This window comes from Diprion similis, chromosome 4 (genome assembly GCF_021155765.1).
Source record: "Diprion similis isolate iyDipSimi1 chromosome 4, iyDipSimi1.1, whole genome shotgun sequence".
In the NCBI taxonomy this organism is placed as follows: Eukaryota; Metazoa; Arthropoda; class Insecta; order Hymenoptera; family Diprionidae; genus Diprion; species Diprion similis.
This window is the reverse complement of record NC_060108.1, coordinates 23700527-23717759: the sequence shown is the minus strand read 5'-3', so window position 1 is coordinate 23717759 and position 17233 is coordinate 23700527. Positions and strand designations below refer to the sequence as shown.

Sequence of the window (17233 nt, the reverse complement as noted above, 5' to 3'; positions counted from 1 at the left end):
TAATTGAATATGTTTGTAGTATCACCACACTTGAAATGATATTACATTTTACAGATTGTTACCTCTGAGTAAAAACTTTTATCAACCTTTTACAGGATGTTCCGACACGACCCCATGGGAAAAACATCATCCAGTCAAATTTATCATCCGCAGCAGTATTCAAGTACATCAAATTGGAATGGTTTTTCAATCAAATCCCTGGACGACAAAAATTCTCTAAACGAAAGTCTAAGCACACTGAGTTCTCTCTCATTGAGTAATAGTGATCGCAAACAAATATCTAAAACTCCGAAAATATTTCAAACTAAAGTCTATGATTCTCCAAGTCCTGATTTATTTAGTAAAATGAACAGATCATCAAACAGAAAATTCGTTCTAAGTCCCCCAAAACTCAAATCCGTTACACAAACGTCTTGGGTAGCCGGTGGATATTGGCAGGCAGGTATGAACGCTACAACACTATCTAGATCATCTAGTCAAAGTTCTGGATTTGGCTCAACAGGCTCAAATTTTGTCCCATCCAGAGAACCTTCTATCTACAATGATTTAGATCGATATTCTGTTGTCTCGGACATGACGCAATGTTGCCACATGTCGAGGCATAACAGCATCAATTCAATCACTTCGTGCTGCCGTCAAGGCTCTGCATTTTCATTTCAAAGACCTGACAGTCCCGTCCTTTGTCAGTTTCCAAAAATACCTCAAGATAAAAACTTAATTCAGAACAGTGGCCTGTCACAAAATTTTCAAGCCAGTAACCTTTTTCAAAATTACCCTTCTGCAACAAATGGAAATAATAATAATCATAGTAAACACAATAATAACCATGTCCAAGACGTACCGATGCAAACTATTCACACGACTGTTCTAACAAGTCCAGTCTGGTTACCTGCCTTGCTGTGCGGTTCTTTAGTATTTAATATGGTAGTATTGTGCACTACACTTCTACGTTAACGCACTTGAGCATTATTAAAAATAGGCTCTCAATTGGGGTATAATTACTTTGTTATATTTAGCCTGTGCAGAAATATTCAATTCAACAAAATAATTGGGCATATTCCACAGATAAACTTGTCACTTTTGCCATAACTCTCACTTTATATATTTTAACTGTTTGTCAGTCATTGCAATTTGCTGACATTGGACAACACTGAAGCAGGCTGGTAGCAACCCATTCCTTGGACTACCTAAACGAAGTAGAGGAATCCCACCAGATTTCAGTATCTGAGTGAATTACAAAAAAAAGTTGCAATAGTTTCTATCTCTAATTACAATTAATATAAAGTAACGAGTTACATTGTTTGATTTTTTTTTTTTTTAAATTAACATTTATGTCAGATTTACTTGCTTGAATGAGATTGTTTGACTGCTATCAGCCGTACTATACTTGACTCTAGTGTTGTTGAGTTGATTCAATTTTTTTTTATAATTATGAAAAGTGTCTGTTCAGACTCAATTTCAATCAATGACGCAGCTTTTAGCGAAACAGGAGAATGCTAACTGTTTCGTTCGTATATTGGGGTACACATAAGACTTTCAATTTTACAACTTTCAGAGGACTTTTGATATTATAAATTATACCTATTGATTTTTGCAATGCTCTTCACAAAAACTGTAATACGTAAAAGAAGTTTTTGATATTTAGTAAGCTTACGAAGTCTGGAAAAAACATTTAAACTAACGCATAAAAGCGTTATACTATGCTGTGTTAAGAAATTATTTAAGCCGCATTTGTGTTATAATTTTACAATTTGTGATATAATTACGTAGTAGTATAATCCCTATTCCGTAAAGACCACCAATTATGCTGGTGCAAAATTACACATAAATTTCAGTAATATTGCTCACAGATTGTTTGCTGGTAATCAAGATGAATTGTTCATAGAATTTTCAATTTAGACCTTCGTTATGAAATTACGTTTAATATTTGTTGATGGGTAATGGCATGATTTTTCGCTGGAACACCATCATTATCGACAGCAGAATTGCAATTATAACAGTACTGCCAGTACCAATATACTATTCTCTATTTATATTTTCAACAGTTACTATCACAGAGCTTCCAAATAGTTGATTTAATAAACTGTGAACCAATAAGACTGCGGTAAACAAATTTTGTTCATATACTATACATATTACATACACCTTTTTTGCCAGTGTAAGTGAAATAAAATTTTTCAGTTAGCACGTACAGTGAGTGAACTCTGTGAAGTAAATTTGTACCGTGCTATCTGAAAAATTTCAATGTTAAAGAGTTTCGAAAATATTTCATATATTGTACAAAGTGGATACGTCTTACATACATACATACATCAATACGTAATTTAATCACGATTTTGTACAGAACACTTTACCTATGGTGTATTTGTTAAACGAAAAATTCTATTTGTTAAACCCGTTGAATGCATTCAAAATAAACGTGAATAAAATAATGGAATGGTATGAATTTCCCAGACTTTTTTTTTAAGCAATGATTTAATTTCTGAACTCCACTCATCGTTTGCGAGAGACAATTTTATTTTCTTAAAAAGCTGCTGCACTTTCACATGTTGGATCGTTTCATTCGCATATGACGAAAAACTTGTTCCAAGTGATACTGAGCTGGTGATTTACTGTTAAAAAGTCGACCGTTTAGAAATAACAATAAATGTATCCTCATCTGATTTCTGCCAAAGAGTCACAAGTTCTGTATGCATTAGAAGCTATTCGTAAATGTCTTACATGATGTCAATTTTCGCTGAAACTTCTGTATTTCGAATCGGAAATTGATTCTGGTATGTTGTTTGCCAGCTGGGACTATTCTCACTTTGAACAAACCATTTACACTTTCCACTGTCAACTGAGCCATAGCCGGTGAAGTTTCCACTATTATTTGCTATTTGCTGGATGGGAATCCCTTCTTGGGATCTTTGAAAATACGTGATGATAATAGTAATAGGTGTTATTAATAATCGAAGTGCAGCTTATCTTCTGAAGTTGGTAATTATTGACAACCATGGTGTGTAACCAATGCACGTATCCTTCATCTCATATAGAAATGATTAATATTCATACAATATACCTTAGAAGATTGATCCCTTTTAGAGAACTAAATGAATCAACTGATTCTCCATAGTCGTGTTCGCATGCTTTTTTACAGTTGTTAACTAAACCTCTCATTTCACCATTCAAGTTTGTATGAAGATTCTATAGAGCATCATAAGTATTACTACAATTTTTTCGGATTACGACCCTAATACTTTATAATTTCAAGCACAAAATAAATTGATGGTGATATTTTCACTCACTCCAATATCATTTTCATTTCTTCTTGACGCACTTCCGTTATAACTGGTATTATATATGGTTTTCCATCGATCTGATGAATAGATTGTGTCCCATGGCAATTGTTCTGCATGTCTATCCAGAATGCCATCACTATATTCGGCCTTGCTCATTTTGTTAGAATTATCCATCGTTGTACTCAGTCAATAACAGCGCAACACAAACCCACAGCTCGACTATACTACTGTATGTAATGTGAAAATTAAAAATTCTGTTCGTATGCGTTCCAAGACATTTTACCCAACTTGAGCTTAAAATCGTATTAAACAAATCAGAATACTATAAAATCATCAAATTACTTTATATCAAAAAATTTACATAAGTACAGATACACACGGTTGTATAATATTCAAATATACTACATGAAGTACTGTCCGTTTGTAATATTCGTTTTTCTTGTCTTTTTTAACAAATGAAGTAAAGTATCATTAGCAAATGAAATTTCTAGCATTGGGCTACTGTCTTTTCTTTAATCAACACATTCTCAAGGTGCGGTAGAGAACTCTGGATCTTGAACGCTATTGGACAAGATCGATGGGGAGCTGATAGATCGAAGCCTAAATGTCTCAAGTCTGGCTCATTCAAAGATGCTTTCGGCTTGAGAAAACTTTACAAGATTATCGACAAGTTTTTAAGTTATCTATATGCTAGTATTAAATAGCAAAAGCACTGCAACAAAATATCTAGTTACCGAACAGACGATGTATGCTCATAATTAGGAAAATCGTCTTGATAATTAGTGCGCCAAGGGCGTGGCGGATTACTTTCAGTAAGCCATTTATGTCTCATGAATTCAGCCAGTCCATATTCTGTCATATTACCATAGACTTTAGCATAGTCTTGACTGGGTAGCCATTCATTGCATCTGTGGGATGAATAAGTGTTACAGATAATTCTATAATTTCATTGAAAATCTATTATGGTATACTTTTCATGTATATATATCTATATGTATATACCGTGCATTAAATTTTCTATGCCAAGGCCCATCCAATCCTTGCGGTAATATTTTGAAACTTAAGTCATTAGTCGTTGTCCAATTATTATGATACTTTGTTCCGTCGTGGTCGATCAACAGTCTAGCGCCGACTCCCTGATTTCAAACAGTATCAATGTCAATGTTGCGAATGATTAGTACCCGAAGTAACTTGCGATGAAAAGTAAAAATATCTAAGAAATTATTAGCAATAATTTTCTATCATTAGTAACAAAATACTTGAAATCAATTGTCATGTTTTTGTTAAATACCTGATTTAATATTCTTTGCTCCCATGCTTCAAATTTGGGTCTTGTCAATAGTTCAGTCTTGTATGGTCGGTAACTAGTTTCACATAAACTAGCCCATTGGTCCTTTGCCACCGGTGTTACTGGTGTAGAGTCTTCAAACCAGTTACCTTCCAGTACACCAGGCCGATAAATTCTTTCCGATATCCTTGGAGCTTGATAAGAGTCTTTTTTTGTAATGAATAGCGGATGTATGGATATTACAGAGCCTTCTGGTTTGAAATTCATTGCCTCCATAACGATGTGTGATTTTTTGATTAAATTAAATGGCTTGAATATTTGATAATTTGCGTAGCAATACTTTTAGATGTTGTATATAAATTGAGATTTTGGAAATATTTTTACTACAAACTCAAACAACAAATTCAAACTTTCTTCATACACTAGTATCCAATCTTAATATATTTGTAAAGACACAGTACAGACAGCCTCTATCAATTTGGTAGGCAAGCACGGTTTACATCATAGAGAGAAAACACCGTTTTTATTTCTTTGTTTCGCGTGATTACAACCAATCAGAAGTAAATACATATTATAATGAAGTTCTATTAAGTGCATGGAAAAAAATAAGAACACATTTGATTCTATTTTTATGTTGTTTTTTTTTTCTTTTATGTAAGCATCATTATTTCTGGTAATTAATTTACCTGATAATAATTATTTAAATATAGTCATCGTAAATTAATTTATAATTCACTGGTAATAACCATTACAGTGAAACATTTGCCGTAGCAATAGCCTTTCTACACCTTGCATATTCAATATAAGATAAATAATGAATTTTTTGTTTCAGAACGCACCTACACAATGTTAAATTCCTGTGATAAGGTTGATTGTAAATAGGTCTGGGTTAGCGTATTGAAGGTCGAGGAATATAATATAATACATGTATGACATATACATGTAAGCCTGTCTGTACAATTAATCATAAATAGAAATTGTTCAAAACATTTGTAGTAAATTCGTTGGTAAAATATATCTCTGTAAAACTCACCAATGGCTTGTATTTTTGAAAATGATAATTTGGAAAGAAATACATCCAACTCAACCCCACTGAAATTTCAATACCAAGCATTAACCATTCATGAATCAGTGTATCCAAAATATAGACTTTTCCACGGAAAGTCGTAATTGGACATTTGAGTACAATATGGATTTCGAGAAATTAATGTTTTCTTTCACCAGACGGGGTCACTCAACGTGTTAATCAATCTCTCAGTTATTTGATGTTCTATTCTTCAACACCGTTTTCAGACTCATTATACTAAATGTGCAAATTTATTAATTTATTTTTTCATAATTTTTTTTTCGTTTCACGATACAACTGCAATGTAGGTATATGACTTATTATTTATAATTATACTTGTATTGCTGTATTATGAAAAATAATCGTAGCTATATATTTTCATAAGGTTTCGACAAAAGTTTGCAGCTTTCTGTTTCATCAAAGTTTGATGAGCACTAACTTCTTGAAAGAAAATTATACCAAAACAGTTGTTTCGATTTGATCAAGCATTGGTGCCCACCAAGTTTTGATAAAACGAATTAGTTAAAAAGTTCCAAACCTCTGAATAACCTTTTTATTATGACAATAATTGTAGTCACCATGGAGCATATAATATGTTTATATTCTAATTATTTATTAGATGCTGGGACTACGGTTTATGAAATGCAACATTTCAAAGCCTAAAATTTTCCCTATAAAAAAATATATCACAAAGCATGAGAACGATGCTGTATAACGATTTTTTGGAGCAGTTATTGCCCACTTTGACTGAACATGAAACTCTAAAATAGTTCTACGTTTTGTTCTCTCTCCATCTCTCCTCCTTTAATTTCTCTTGCATTCTCTTTAATGTTTTTCTTCACTCGAATAAAGGATTAGAAAACTTGTGAACGATACAAAAATCTTAAATAATTTATATATAAAGTAAAGATCGGTACCTAGATGCGCTAATATATTTGTAGCATATAACAGACTTTGAAACGTTAACATTAAGCACGATCAGCAATAGTTATGCACACATACATGTACGCATGGGAATATTACGGATTAAAATTCATTGTTCAGACATTATTTTCGAGTTCAGAATTGTGTAAGTTCAGCAGATGTATGATTATGTACAGACACATCGACCAGACATCTTTCGATGTTAGCTTCGTTCGCCTCATGTTTGCCTTGTGTCAAAAGAACCTTATTTTTTAATTTTCGTTTCAACTGAAACAGAATAATCAAAATAATACTATTCGAAATAAATATCCGAAAATTACTTTCCAATCAATGGTCAGGTAGGTAATTTCATGTAACTATTTGTGTGATAGCGAACTTCATCAAGTGACCTAGATTAAGTTTTGTTCAGAAGTTTTTCTTTTTGGTTTTTTTTTTTTGTTTTCTATCTAAATATTATTTACAGTCGTAAAATAACAAGATGATTGCTAACAAGAATGCAGTCATATTGTTACACTCTGACTGTTTTTCACCTTAGATTATTTTATTAAGTAGTTTTTTCACATTTTTCGAAAAATACGTCGAGTATGTGTTTCACGTAACTGTAGAAGTTATTAATTGAAATATTACGGAGTTAAAACGCTGAAGTTCAAAGCTAAGAAAAAATGTAATACCCTCTTACATTCATATGATGTGTAATCCGTTGAAAGCATGTTCGCCGAAAATGAAGAAATATATTGATGGAAAAGATAATTTAAATTTTACTAATAGGAAATGTTTATTATTTCGTTATGTAAATTATATTCATCTTAATGCCTGTAACCAAATTTAGGAACTGGGTTACTACTCCATTATGTATAAAAAGAAGATTTTTAAAATTTTCTTTTTTTTAAATTACTACTTAAATTATCGTAGATTACGCAAAGCAACGCGTTCCTCCATTTCATATAGGTACATGTATAGAATATATATGTATATTCGTTCAAAAAGGAAAAAGCTGTGCAAAATGAGCATAAGTTAAATTATAAATATAAAGGCTCAAAGGATGGATTCTTTAGTTCATTTACATGTATCATATGGTTTGGTTGAAATCAGTAAATGATTATTATCATTGTTATTCATTCGCACTGGTCTAATATTACAGTTTCCTACATTGCGTATGTATGTAATCAAATCTTGCGAGCCTCTAGCGTGGACAGAAAGATAATAGATAATAAATTAATTTAAATACGTAATAAAAATAGACAAAACAAAAAAGCCTTGAATTTTCATATCTCTACAAAATATAGGTAATAAGTCTAGAAAGAAATAGTACTGCTACGCGCATCGAAATTCCTTCGGACAAATTCAAACCGTGAATGTAAAATCACAGAGGAAAGGCTATTTGCACTTAGTTCCCACTAAGTGAGCCATCCAAAATAATTCAAGGTTTGCATTTATCGATAGAAACTTACAATCGCTGAAAATAATATAACCATCATAGGAAAAACTATTAGCATTATAAATATTTTAAGTCGCAATCATTCTCCTACAATCTCACAATATATCGTATGTCCTATTGTGTACATTCGAATGTATAAACTTAAAATGTGACATAATGTGTTCAAATATTCCTGAAAAATATTCCTATAGAAGAGTGAAAATGGAGAAAATTAGAAATATCTCATTATAGAATTTCAGTAAGAAGCAAAAATCTAAAGGTGATGCGAAAATTACAATAATACCTATTGATTTCTCGAATGCTGTTCGAACGAAAGTGAGTGTTTGCTGATTTACACATATAATTCGCGATATTGAGGTAAAAATGGAAACTGCAATTTATTGTTTTGTGAGCTACCATTTCAATCTAATTGCATTATATGATAATTACGACTCTTGTCCCCTGCCGTATGTTCAAAGAAAATATCGAGTCGGTATATGTACCCATATTAATTGGAAATAGGACATACTATATTATTATACATCAATAGTATTAGATAGCACTATCCAGCATGTGCTTCAATTCAAAGAAATGAACAAAATCAACGGCGCTTTCCCCAGATACAGTACATCTCTATGGACTTATCTTTTGTTAGCACCTTATGTATTATAAATTATACCCACATCTGTTATTCTTCTCTTTTCGTCATGAATCGAAGCGGTCTTACGCTCATTTTCTGAAACATAGGGAAGATGAATTGTTATTGATTATATCGAGTGTGAAATAATTACAAGTTTTGCATATAAGTTGGACATTGTTCATATGAAATGACTCGGAGACACAACAAACTGGGTGTTTTGCAAGTTTGCTTTTCTATTTAAAAGGAGTGAATATCATTGATTGGAATTTATCTCACCCCTATTTCCCGTTCTAATGACAGGGTTGTTCCCTGTACCCATGTGGTGCTGACCAGCTCGAATTGGCTTAGCAATCTGTGCGCTCGGTCCTCGACGAGCAAAGTTCTTTTGCCGCACAGCCTCCTTAATCCTGTCAACTTCATACTGGTAACGTTTGCGATCTCGCATAGCACCTTCTTTGGCATCTCGTAATGCAGTTTCTAATGCCTTCACTCGGTCTAGTGTGGCTTTTAACCGTTTTTCCAGTTTTGGTAACTCACATCGTAAATCAGCATTATCGCGTACCAATTGTTTGTGCACCTGTTATAAATTTTCCATACATTAATCATTCAAAGTAGTTATTTCTACCCTAAATATTTTATGTAAAGCAATATGAATTAATACCTTTGTAAGTTGGTCCAAGTTGTTCTCAAGGAAAGATATTTTTTGTTTTTGCGCAAGGGATCCTCCGTCATCTTCGTTATCTTCGACAGTCAGAGACTTCTTGATTCTGGCTTGTAAATCTTGAACGAACAATTTTCGCAAGTTGTGCAATGTTTGTAATTCTTTTGACACCGTCTCCTCGAGGCCCTTCAGATCCTTCCTGGCCTATGGATCACGAAGGAGACAAAAATTATCGAACATTCCGTACAAACTATCCAGAATTCCTTCAAATTTACATGTTTGAGCGAGAAAGAAATCTACCTGTTCACGTCGCTCATTCATCAACACAAGCTCTTGCAATTTAACGGATTTATCGGCTTCTTCTTGTTTCAATCTTTCGTAATCAGCTTGCATTTGTTGATGAGCTAATGTGAACTTCTGGTTCAGATCCTTCAACTCTCCAATAAGCTGTTGCTTGTCCGATATCTCGTCTCTCAGTGCGGCAACCTAAAATATATGCATATTCATAAGTAAGTATTTGCTGGAAATGTATTGAAGATTGCATTAGCAATTGCTACTGCAAGCAGATAAAAATATTTATTATTTCTAAACAAGCATGTCGAACTTTTAGACGAAATTTTGCGATGAAAGTAGTGATAGAATATTGTACTTGTTTTTGATGTGCCCCTCGAAGTTGATCCATTTGTTCTTCAAGAGCCACTCTCATCTTAGTAGCTGCTTCCTGTTCTTCGGCCTTTTCTTTATTGCTAACTGCTTGCACCTGTTCAGCAGCCTTGAGCTTAGCACATTCTTCTCGTAATGCATCAACATCTTCTTCCAAGGCACGTTTACGGGCATCAGCTTCTTTCATCGATTCCGTAAGTGTCTGCATACGAGCCTCATGTTGAGATATCAGTAGTCGGCACTCACCCAAGTCTTTTTCATAGTCCGAAACCTAAAAGATTCACAATTTGGTGTTTAAAATTTTACAAAGCGATAAAAAGCACAGAAAAAATTTCAAATATAATCTTGTTACTGAATGAAATCAAGTTCCGAATTTAGTTATTATAAGATGTGGATGACATGTTCAATAATTTCACAAAAACTTACTTTTTTGTTGCAATTGGTTTGGAAACTTTCAAGGCCTTGACAACGTTGGACTAAATTCTTAACCTCGGATTTCATTTTGCTGATGTACACTCTAGCTACCGTGAATTCTTCTTCTAGTTTACCATTGCTATCTGGAGTAACCTATAATTAAATATGTAAATTTATATCAAAATGTCACATATCAATGGCCGCAAGGTAGAGGTCTCAGCTGTGAATATTACCTGAAAAATTCATGCTCAAATATAGTAAGACATTACAGAAGAATCAACCACAAAATCAAGATATCGTCATTATGTAATGATCCGATCAGAATTTAGAATCACAATACTGGTTTATGGCCAGAATTTTCAAATATCAGAATTATTAATTGCAATTCTAAAAAAGGTGCTTCTATAAAGTATGAACAGTTATATAATTTCATCATATTTGACGTGATTTGAACAACCATACGCATTTTCCCTGAAATTACTTTCCCAAACAAAAATTGTTACAATAATAATCAATTGAAAAAATAACTCTTGTAGAGAATAAAAGCATAGAAATGACATCATTTGAAAACTTAGCTCGAACAGACTCTCTAGGAGTTATTCCCAACTCATAGTCTAAATTTGTCCCTGTGATAAATGAATAAGTTTATAATCCATCAATGAACTCATGCGCTATATTTGGGTGACGACAAATCATGGGAAAAATATATCGCGTTCCAGTAGAACTGAATATTTGAAATGGGCGCATATCTTTATATTAACTCACCTTAAGATTTTCATCACCACCAATAGCTACACCAATTTCTCCCAAGTCTTTTAGAAGATTGGCTAGCATCTCTGTGATACGTTTACGTTGGTGAACCGACATGTCTCTCAGTTGTTGTAACTCCGAGGCAGTTGTGTTCAAAGCTGCCTGTTTAGCTAGAAGCTCTTCTGACAAAGCTTCATGCTCTTTATTCTTAGTTTCGACCTAGTCAACACAAATACATTATAAATTTTTGTCAGCTGATAATAATAATGTACATACGATACATACCTCCTGGGATTTTTGGTCGTAATTAACAGCTAATTCCTCAAGAGCTTGTAGGACTTCTTTCACCTCTTCTTTGGCACTTTCATTTTCTTGTTGGATTCTGTTCATTTCCTGCTGAAGTTGCTCATAATCACGTCTGGTGCAGGCAATTAGCTCTTCTTGTTCTTCCATTTGCTCCTTTAGCTTCTCAACATACTGCGAATGCTGATTTATTTCTTCATCTTTGTCATCTAACTGCTGGTACAATCTTTCACGCTCTTCCTCTAGCTTCTGTCGCTCTTCATTAGATAAAGATCCAGCCATTAAACCACCACCAGGAGTTGCTGGCACAGGACCATCGTCAATTTTGGCTATTTTATGGAGTAAAAAAATTTCAGTCAGAAACTTCTGCAGCTGCATACTTTGTAATCAAATAAGTATGGATAAGTTTATAAAGACGAAAAAAATCTAATAGTCAAGAAAACTGATATATGTATATAATAATGTATTTATAGGATGGCTATTCACTATCGAACCCATAATGTTGCTAAGTGTTTATTTTTGTTACTCAACGTGTATTCAAACTTGGCTGTAATAATGAATATTAATATCACTGTTACCAGGAAAATGAAGTGGAAATTCATCAAAATTAAGCAGAGAAATAGTACTATATATGTTCTTACTTTCAATAATTGGAGCAACTGGTGTGGTAACATCAGGACCTTCGACAAGACTGACTTGTTCTTCGATCTTCACAGTTTCACCCTGTCGCCATCTGGACAGTTCGGCTTCTAATTTCTCCACTTTCCCCTTAAGCCTTGCTGTTTTTTCCTTCTCACGTTCGTATCGTCGTTTCCATTCTTCAGCAGTCAGTTCCTCATTGACACAAACGACATTCTTGATAGTCTTTGCACGTTTACCTGAAAATGATATGAATTATGAGCAAGTGTAGAAAGAATTTATAACTAAAGGGGTGAGTTCTATTACTTACCAAAGTCTAACGTAGACTTGGTTTCTGATTCGTTAAAGCTGGCAGGGGAACAGCAGATAATAATGGTGGTTCTGGCATTTCCTCCCAAAGATTCTTGCAAGATTCTTGTCAACTTCGAATCTCGGTAAGGGATGTGCGTTTTGTTGCCATCAGCAAGAGCCGAAATGACATTACCCAAAGCAGATAGTGATTTGTTAATGTTCTTTGCCTCGTCTAGTACGGTACCTTCAGCACCAGTTTTAGAAACCTGACCAGAAAAATGTCGTGATTATTCAAGAGATATACATCATGCATATTGCAAAATCTATTTTGAATCATACTTTTTCAGATCCAGCAAGATCGACAAGATACAATTTGCCAGACAGTTTTTTTTGATTTTCCAGGTTCTCCTGCTTTACGTTTATTAGGAAAACGGAATGTGATCTGGAACTGTGCTCATTCATGTTTGTCACAGCTATGTGCCGATTCGATTTTCCCTCCTCAATAACTTCAAATACTTCTTCGGGACTTGAAACGAATCTTTCAGTTGCTCCTTTCACAAAAGGTACACGATTTTTGTCCTCATGAACGCTAAGGTTTACCTTGGAAACTGAAAAGTATTTTAAATATCACAAATCATTTGTGTGGAATGAAAATTGGATAAAACGACATAACCATTTTTGTTTATGTAAGACAAGTTCACGTTATAATAATGTAACGCAAAATTACCATCTAAAAGATCTCGAATCTTGTCCATGTAGATTTCAAAATATGACACTTTAATATGAAATTCAAGGTTCTCTTCCATAGCATAAATATGATTGAATATATCATTAACAATGCGAGGAATAATGCCCTGCTTGTTTGGATCACCGATGACTCCCTCCATTGTGTGGGTTTTTCCTAAAAAATTATTAAAAATTTCATACATCTGCACACATAGAAAGCACGACTTTCGATACGGTACAACAATTGTGTTTTCTCAAAAAGAACAGATGATCATAACAAAATTAACAATAAGAACGTAATGAGTATGAAAGCGTAGAGCTTTGACATGAGTATGGAGTTAGTAACGTAACGATGCATCTTCAAGAAAAATCGTTACTTCGCGCCTTTAGATATGTCTAAAATTTAGTTAATCATGATAAAGAAAACATGCTCTTATTTTCAAAAACCAACTCCTTAAAATTAATTTTTAATCCCAAGTTTTTTGTAACGCAGACAATCTATGGAAGTACAATATGAAATTCCAAAATGTTGTAGCTATTTTCAAAATATAGTTAGTTCCATATACATTACTCTCCATTGAAATATAATAACTAATATCATTTTTAGATTGCCTACCTGATGATGTTTGCCCATAAGCAAAAATTGTCCCGTTATATCCTGCCAGGACATCAGAAACAATGGACTTTGCAGCCTCATTATAAACTTTCTCTTGCGTTGCATTTGGTTTGAATACTTTGTCAAAAAGGTAGACTTTGCCCTGTGAATATTCCATTTATCTTATTAAACGGTTAAATTTTTGTCACAAGTAAATACAGAGGTCAAAGGTACTCATGAATCTTTTTCATATCACAACTGAAGGAAGCATTATGCAATATTTAGTATTTACACTGCTCCGAAGAACACATAATTTCAAAGGTTTAAAAGACTTAGTGTTTCATTATAAATAAAAAATTACATTGTCAATTGTCTTTAAATATTCTATCTTTGTCGCAGTAGATTAGCTTTTAATCTCCAGATTTAGAAGTTCTCTGACACAGTTAATGCAAAATAATTTCACAGTCATGTTTCTTAAACATCGTTATATTTGAGCATGCGAATTAAAAATAAGGCTTCTGTTACGGTTGGAGGCATTTTTCAATTAACTGAGTCCAGCTAAGTTGAACATCTAACATTATTACATCACAGCTAAGATTTACTGTTGATTTCAATAATGGATTTATTTAGTCTGTCGGTTTAAGTCCAACTCCTGTGGAAAAGGTCTTTGCCATATTCAAAGACTGAGCCCTAACTCCTCTACAGTGACTATCAGATGAAAAAATGAAGGAGCCTGCTTTCTTCATTATCTCAAGTATGTGATCTCATGTCAGAGATATGTGTATTGCAGGTTTAATTATCAATTAGTCAAGGAGTCATAATCACGCCTGACCAATATACATGTATATAGATGGACATATGCCTATAGGTAGACGTCGATATCCTACAAGCATGTGTATGTAACAGAATATTAATCCTTAGAATTTTTCGATACATTGTCGACACAATGACAAAGAAATGGGCCAACAGGGGAGGAGGTCAGTTCAATGAGACTACAAAGCTGAAAGAGAAGAGACTCTTCAAATCTGTGAGCAGAATCAAAGCTTATAGTCATTCTTGGGGGTGTGAGAAAGGATTTTCAGACACTGGCTATTGTTGCTTGAGTGCATACTTTGACGACAGGTATTGTTTTATTAAGATTATAATGCATTTAGACAGCTGTCAGCTGAGTTCTGTCAGATTATTACGGTGATGAAATATAACTTTTTGAGGTTAACGTCTGCTCCAAGTTAACTTTGATTAGGTGAAATATCGATGATATTTGTGAGACGTACCCCAATCGAAATACAGTTCTCCTCTCCGCCGGATGGAAATTTGACGACAAATTTTGACCCAGCCTTTTCTTCGGAGTCATTGAGCGGTCGAAAACGGCAGACAACTTTAATGCTGTCTTCGGCAGCGATTTCTCGCTCCCTCGGCTGATCGGTGGCCATCGTTGTCTATATTATTAATACTCTACACCGTAAGAATTGCACTTGGTTAATTTAATTAGGTGCTCCAAAACCTCGCATAAGTTGGGTAATGACTGCGGAAACTGCATTAAGACACCGCTGTCAGATCACGGCCAGTGTTCAGCAAAATGGCCGACATGTATGTGGGTAGCTGGTGACGATTTCGTAGAAATAAGGAAAGGAATACTTCGCGAAACGATTTCAACACCTTGGCTAGACTGTCGTAAGGTCGCGACAGGCTCTACGCGTGTACCCGCACCCGTTTAACGCCCGAATAAGTGTACTGACAAATAATTACGAGGAAGTAACGCTCGTCGTGAAAAAGTAAGGAAAAATGAAGTGAGCCTCCGACGTGACGGAGCCGCGGGCAGCCATGCGCGACCTGCCTGCCTGCCTCTTCTCGACGGCCGACGACGTCGCCCCCGCCGCCCCTGCCTGCCCGATCCCCAATCCCCATGCCCCGCCTCGTTCGGGGCCCTCGCCCCACAACCGTAGCTAAATTATTGATTTTACCAAGTTTTAGGTCTTTTCCTATACGCAGCTTCCATTTATACGTATACGTATTTTTGTAAATTATAGACCTGTCGTGTTTATCGGTTCGAATTTTGAGCCTGTAGACTGGATATATCGTGTGCAACATGCGATATGCACGACACGTTGAAACGTGGTAAAATGCAATTGAATTGCTGATGCATTGAATAAAAAATTACACGATACTCTTTGTTTCCTTATTTCTTATCGTACCATCAAAGCGTTGTACATATTTTGTCTTTTGTTTTTGTAACTAATGTAATATGTATGATAGGTTGCCGTAATTTAGATCAAAGGAAAGAATCCTGCCAGCAGGTAACGCCAATGGCAATTATACAGATTTGCGTAAGCGTGCCGGTGCAAGGATTTATTTACATCATCCTTTTTCGTCATGTTGAATAATAAATACAGTATGGATCCGTTAAAAACCTCCCCTACACCAATAGCAATCGTCCTCTACCGCCTTTACCGGAATTGTGTGACCTCAATGTTCCGCTAATTTGCACTCTTGGAAAGTATCTGCATCTTTTATCTGTCATCTAGATACTTAAAAACCTCTATTCAGTGCCTCTATTTGAATTTAAATTCTAACTTGACACCCTTGAGCAATGTATGGAAACCATGTTTTCAGCTCTTAGGTTAACTAATCTGCAAAAGTTTATTGATGTCACAAATATTTATAATTCCACATGTGTTTTAATATTATTGTCTGTTTCCTATGAGTATCTGTATCCGGATCTGAATCTAGATTAATAATTGAAGTATTTATCCCAATAACGTGTCAAACCATAGAAAATCATACAACTGTACATATGCATGAGTATAACCGAATTGCAAATGTTAATTTATATAACAATGTATCCATTGCTACGTAACTTTTGTAGGACAAGTGTAATTTTGGAACTAACACAAAGCAGAATGAATAGGCCTGGTATTCCGTTCAGGAAGGAAACACACGTATGAGAATTTTTAACAAGTCATTACTGTAGATACCAGTAATTTTTCTTCATCAATACATACACACAATACAGTGCTACAGAGTTAAATGAGAATGTATGAATTCTAAAAATAGAGTTTGGGTAAGCAAACTTCTATGTTAGTCAGACAACATAATTTTAGGTTCAGGAAAGCATTTAAGCTGCTGATTCATTGATATCCTCAGTATGGCGTGAACTGTAGTCGAGGTAAAATCTTTCTCATTCATAATACCCAACAATCTCTTCAGCACACATTTGATAGATAAATCTACAAATATGCATCTACAATGATGATCGATGTGCTCATATCCGCTCAGCGAACCATGAACGTCATTGGCTCACAATCTTCAATTTTACGAAGTAGAGGTATGATAGAAAAATTTGTCAAGTAAAATAAAATGGTAAATACATACCATTAAGATACAAAGATTTTTTGACTGATTTTACTTGGATAATTGATATTCATTGGATGAAAAAAGTGTTGTCTTATTCAATTGCACCATGACAAAAAGGCATTCTTCATTCGTTTATTTTTGTTTTTTGTAACAGGACAGAAAAAATGTTTCAACATGTTCATAGATAAATGATAATAATAATATTAATAATAATAATAATA

The 17233-nt window shown here is 34.3% G+C and overlaps 3 protein-coding genes across 4 annotated transcripts in view; 1 reads left to right on the top strand and 2 right to left on the bottom strand.

The window, feature by feature from the left end:
* The window catches only part of LOC124405553, a 20077-nt gene extending 2844 nt beyond the window's left edge, over positions 1-17233 (top strand). Inside the window, exons 6-7 of one of the 2 annotated variants that reach the window (XM_046880563.1) lie at positions 96-806; positions 17204-17233. In XM_046880563.1, coding sequence (XP_046736519.1) covers positions 96-806; positions 17204-17207 — 715 coding nt within the window. In that variant the 3' untranslated portion in view covers positions 17208-17233. Of the gene's footprint in view, positions 1-95; positions 2644-17203 lie in introns of those variants that run through there. The other variant, XM_046880562.1, reaches the window with a different exon arrangement.
* LOC124405556 lies at positions 3731-4921 on the bottom strand. The gene is made up of 3 exons (XM_046880569.1): positions 4573-4921; positions 4284-4417; positions 3731-4189 (listed from the first exon to the last, which is right to left on the bottom strand). Exons 1-3 carry the CDS (start codon positions 4843-4845, stop codon positions 4012-4014), a joined length of 585 nt encoding a protein of 194 aa, XP_046736525.1. The 5' UTR covers positions 4846-4921; the 3' UTR covers positions 3731-4011.
* On the bottom strand, positions 5726-15513 carry LOC124405551 (kinesin heavy chain). The gene is made up of 14 exons (XM_046880554.1): positions 14933-15513; positions 13680-13821; positions 13065-13238; positions 12677-12945; positions 12357-12603; positions 12049-12285; positions 11390-11736; positions 11120-11323; positions 10367-10507; positions 9927-10211; positions 9578-9763; positions 9278-9481; positions 8893-9193; positions 5726-8712 (listed from the first exon to the last, which is right to left on the bottom strand). Exons 1-14 carry the CDS (start codon positions 15089-15091, stop codon positions 8636-8638), a joined length of 2973 nt encoding a protein of 990 aa, XP_046736510.1. The 5' UTR covers positions 15092-15513; the 3' UTR covers positions 5726-8635.

Coding starts and splice junctions, on each gene's coding strand:
- LOC124405556 (XM_046880569.1), bottom strand. CDS start 4,845: ATGGAGGCAATGAATTTCAAACCAGAAGGCTCTGTAATATCCATACAT. Junction 4,418..4,572: donor AGCAAAGAATATTAAATCAG/GTATTTAACAAA, acceptor GTTTGAAATCAG/GGAGTCGGCGCTAGACTGTT. Junction 4,190..4,283: donor CATAGAAAATTTAATGCACG/GTATATACATAT, acceptor TTCATCCCACAG/ATGCAATGAATGGCTACCCA.
- LOC124405551 (XM_046880554.1), bottom strand. CDS start 15,091: ATGGCCACCGATCAGCCGAGGGAGCGAGAAATCGCTGCCGAAGACAGC. Junction 13,239..13,679: donor TTATGGGCAAACATCATCAG/GTAGGCAATCTA, acceptor ATAATTTTTTAG/GAAAAACCCACACAATGGAG. Junction 11,324..11,389: donor ACGACCAAAAATCCCAGGAG/GTATGTATCGTA, acceptor TGTGTTGACTAG/GTCGAAACTAAGAATAAAGA.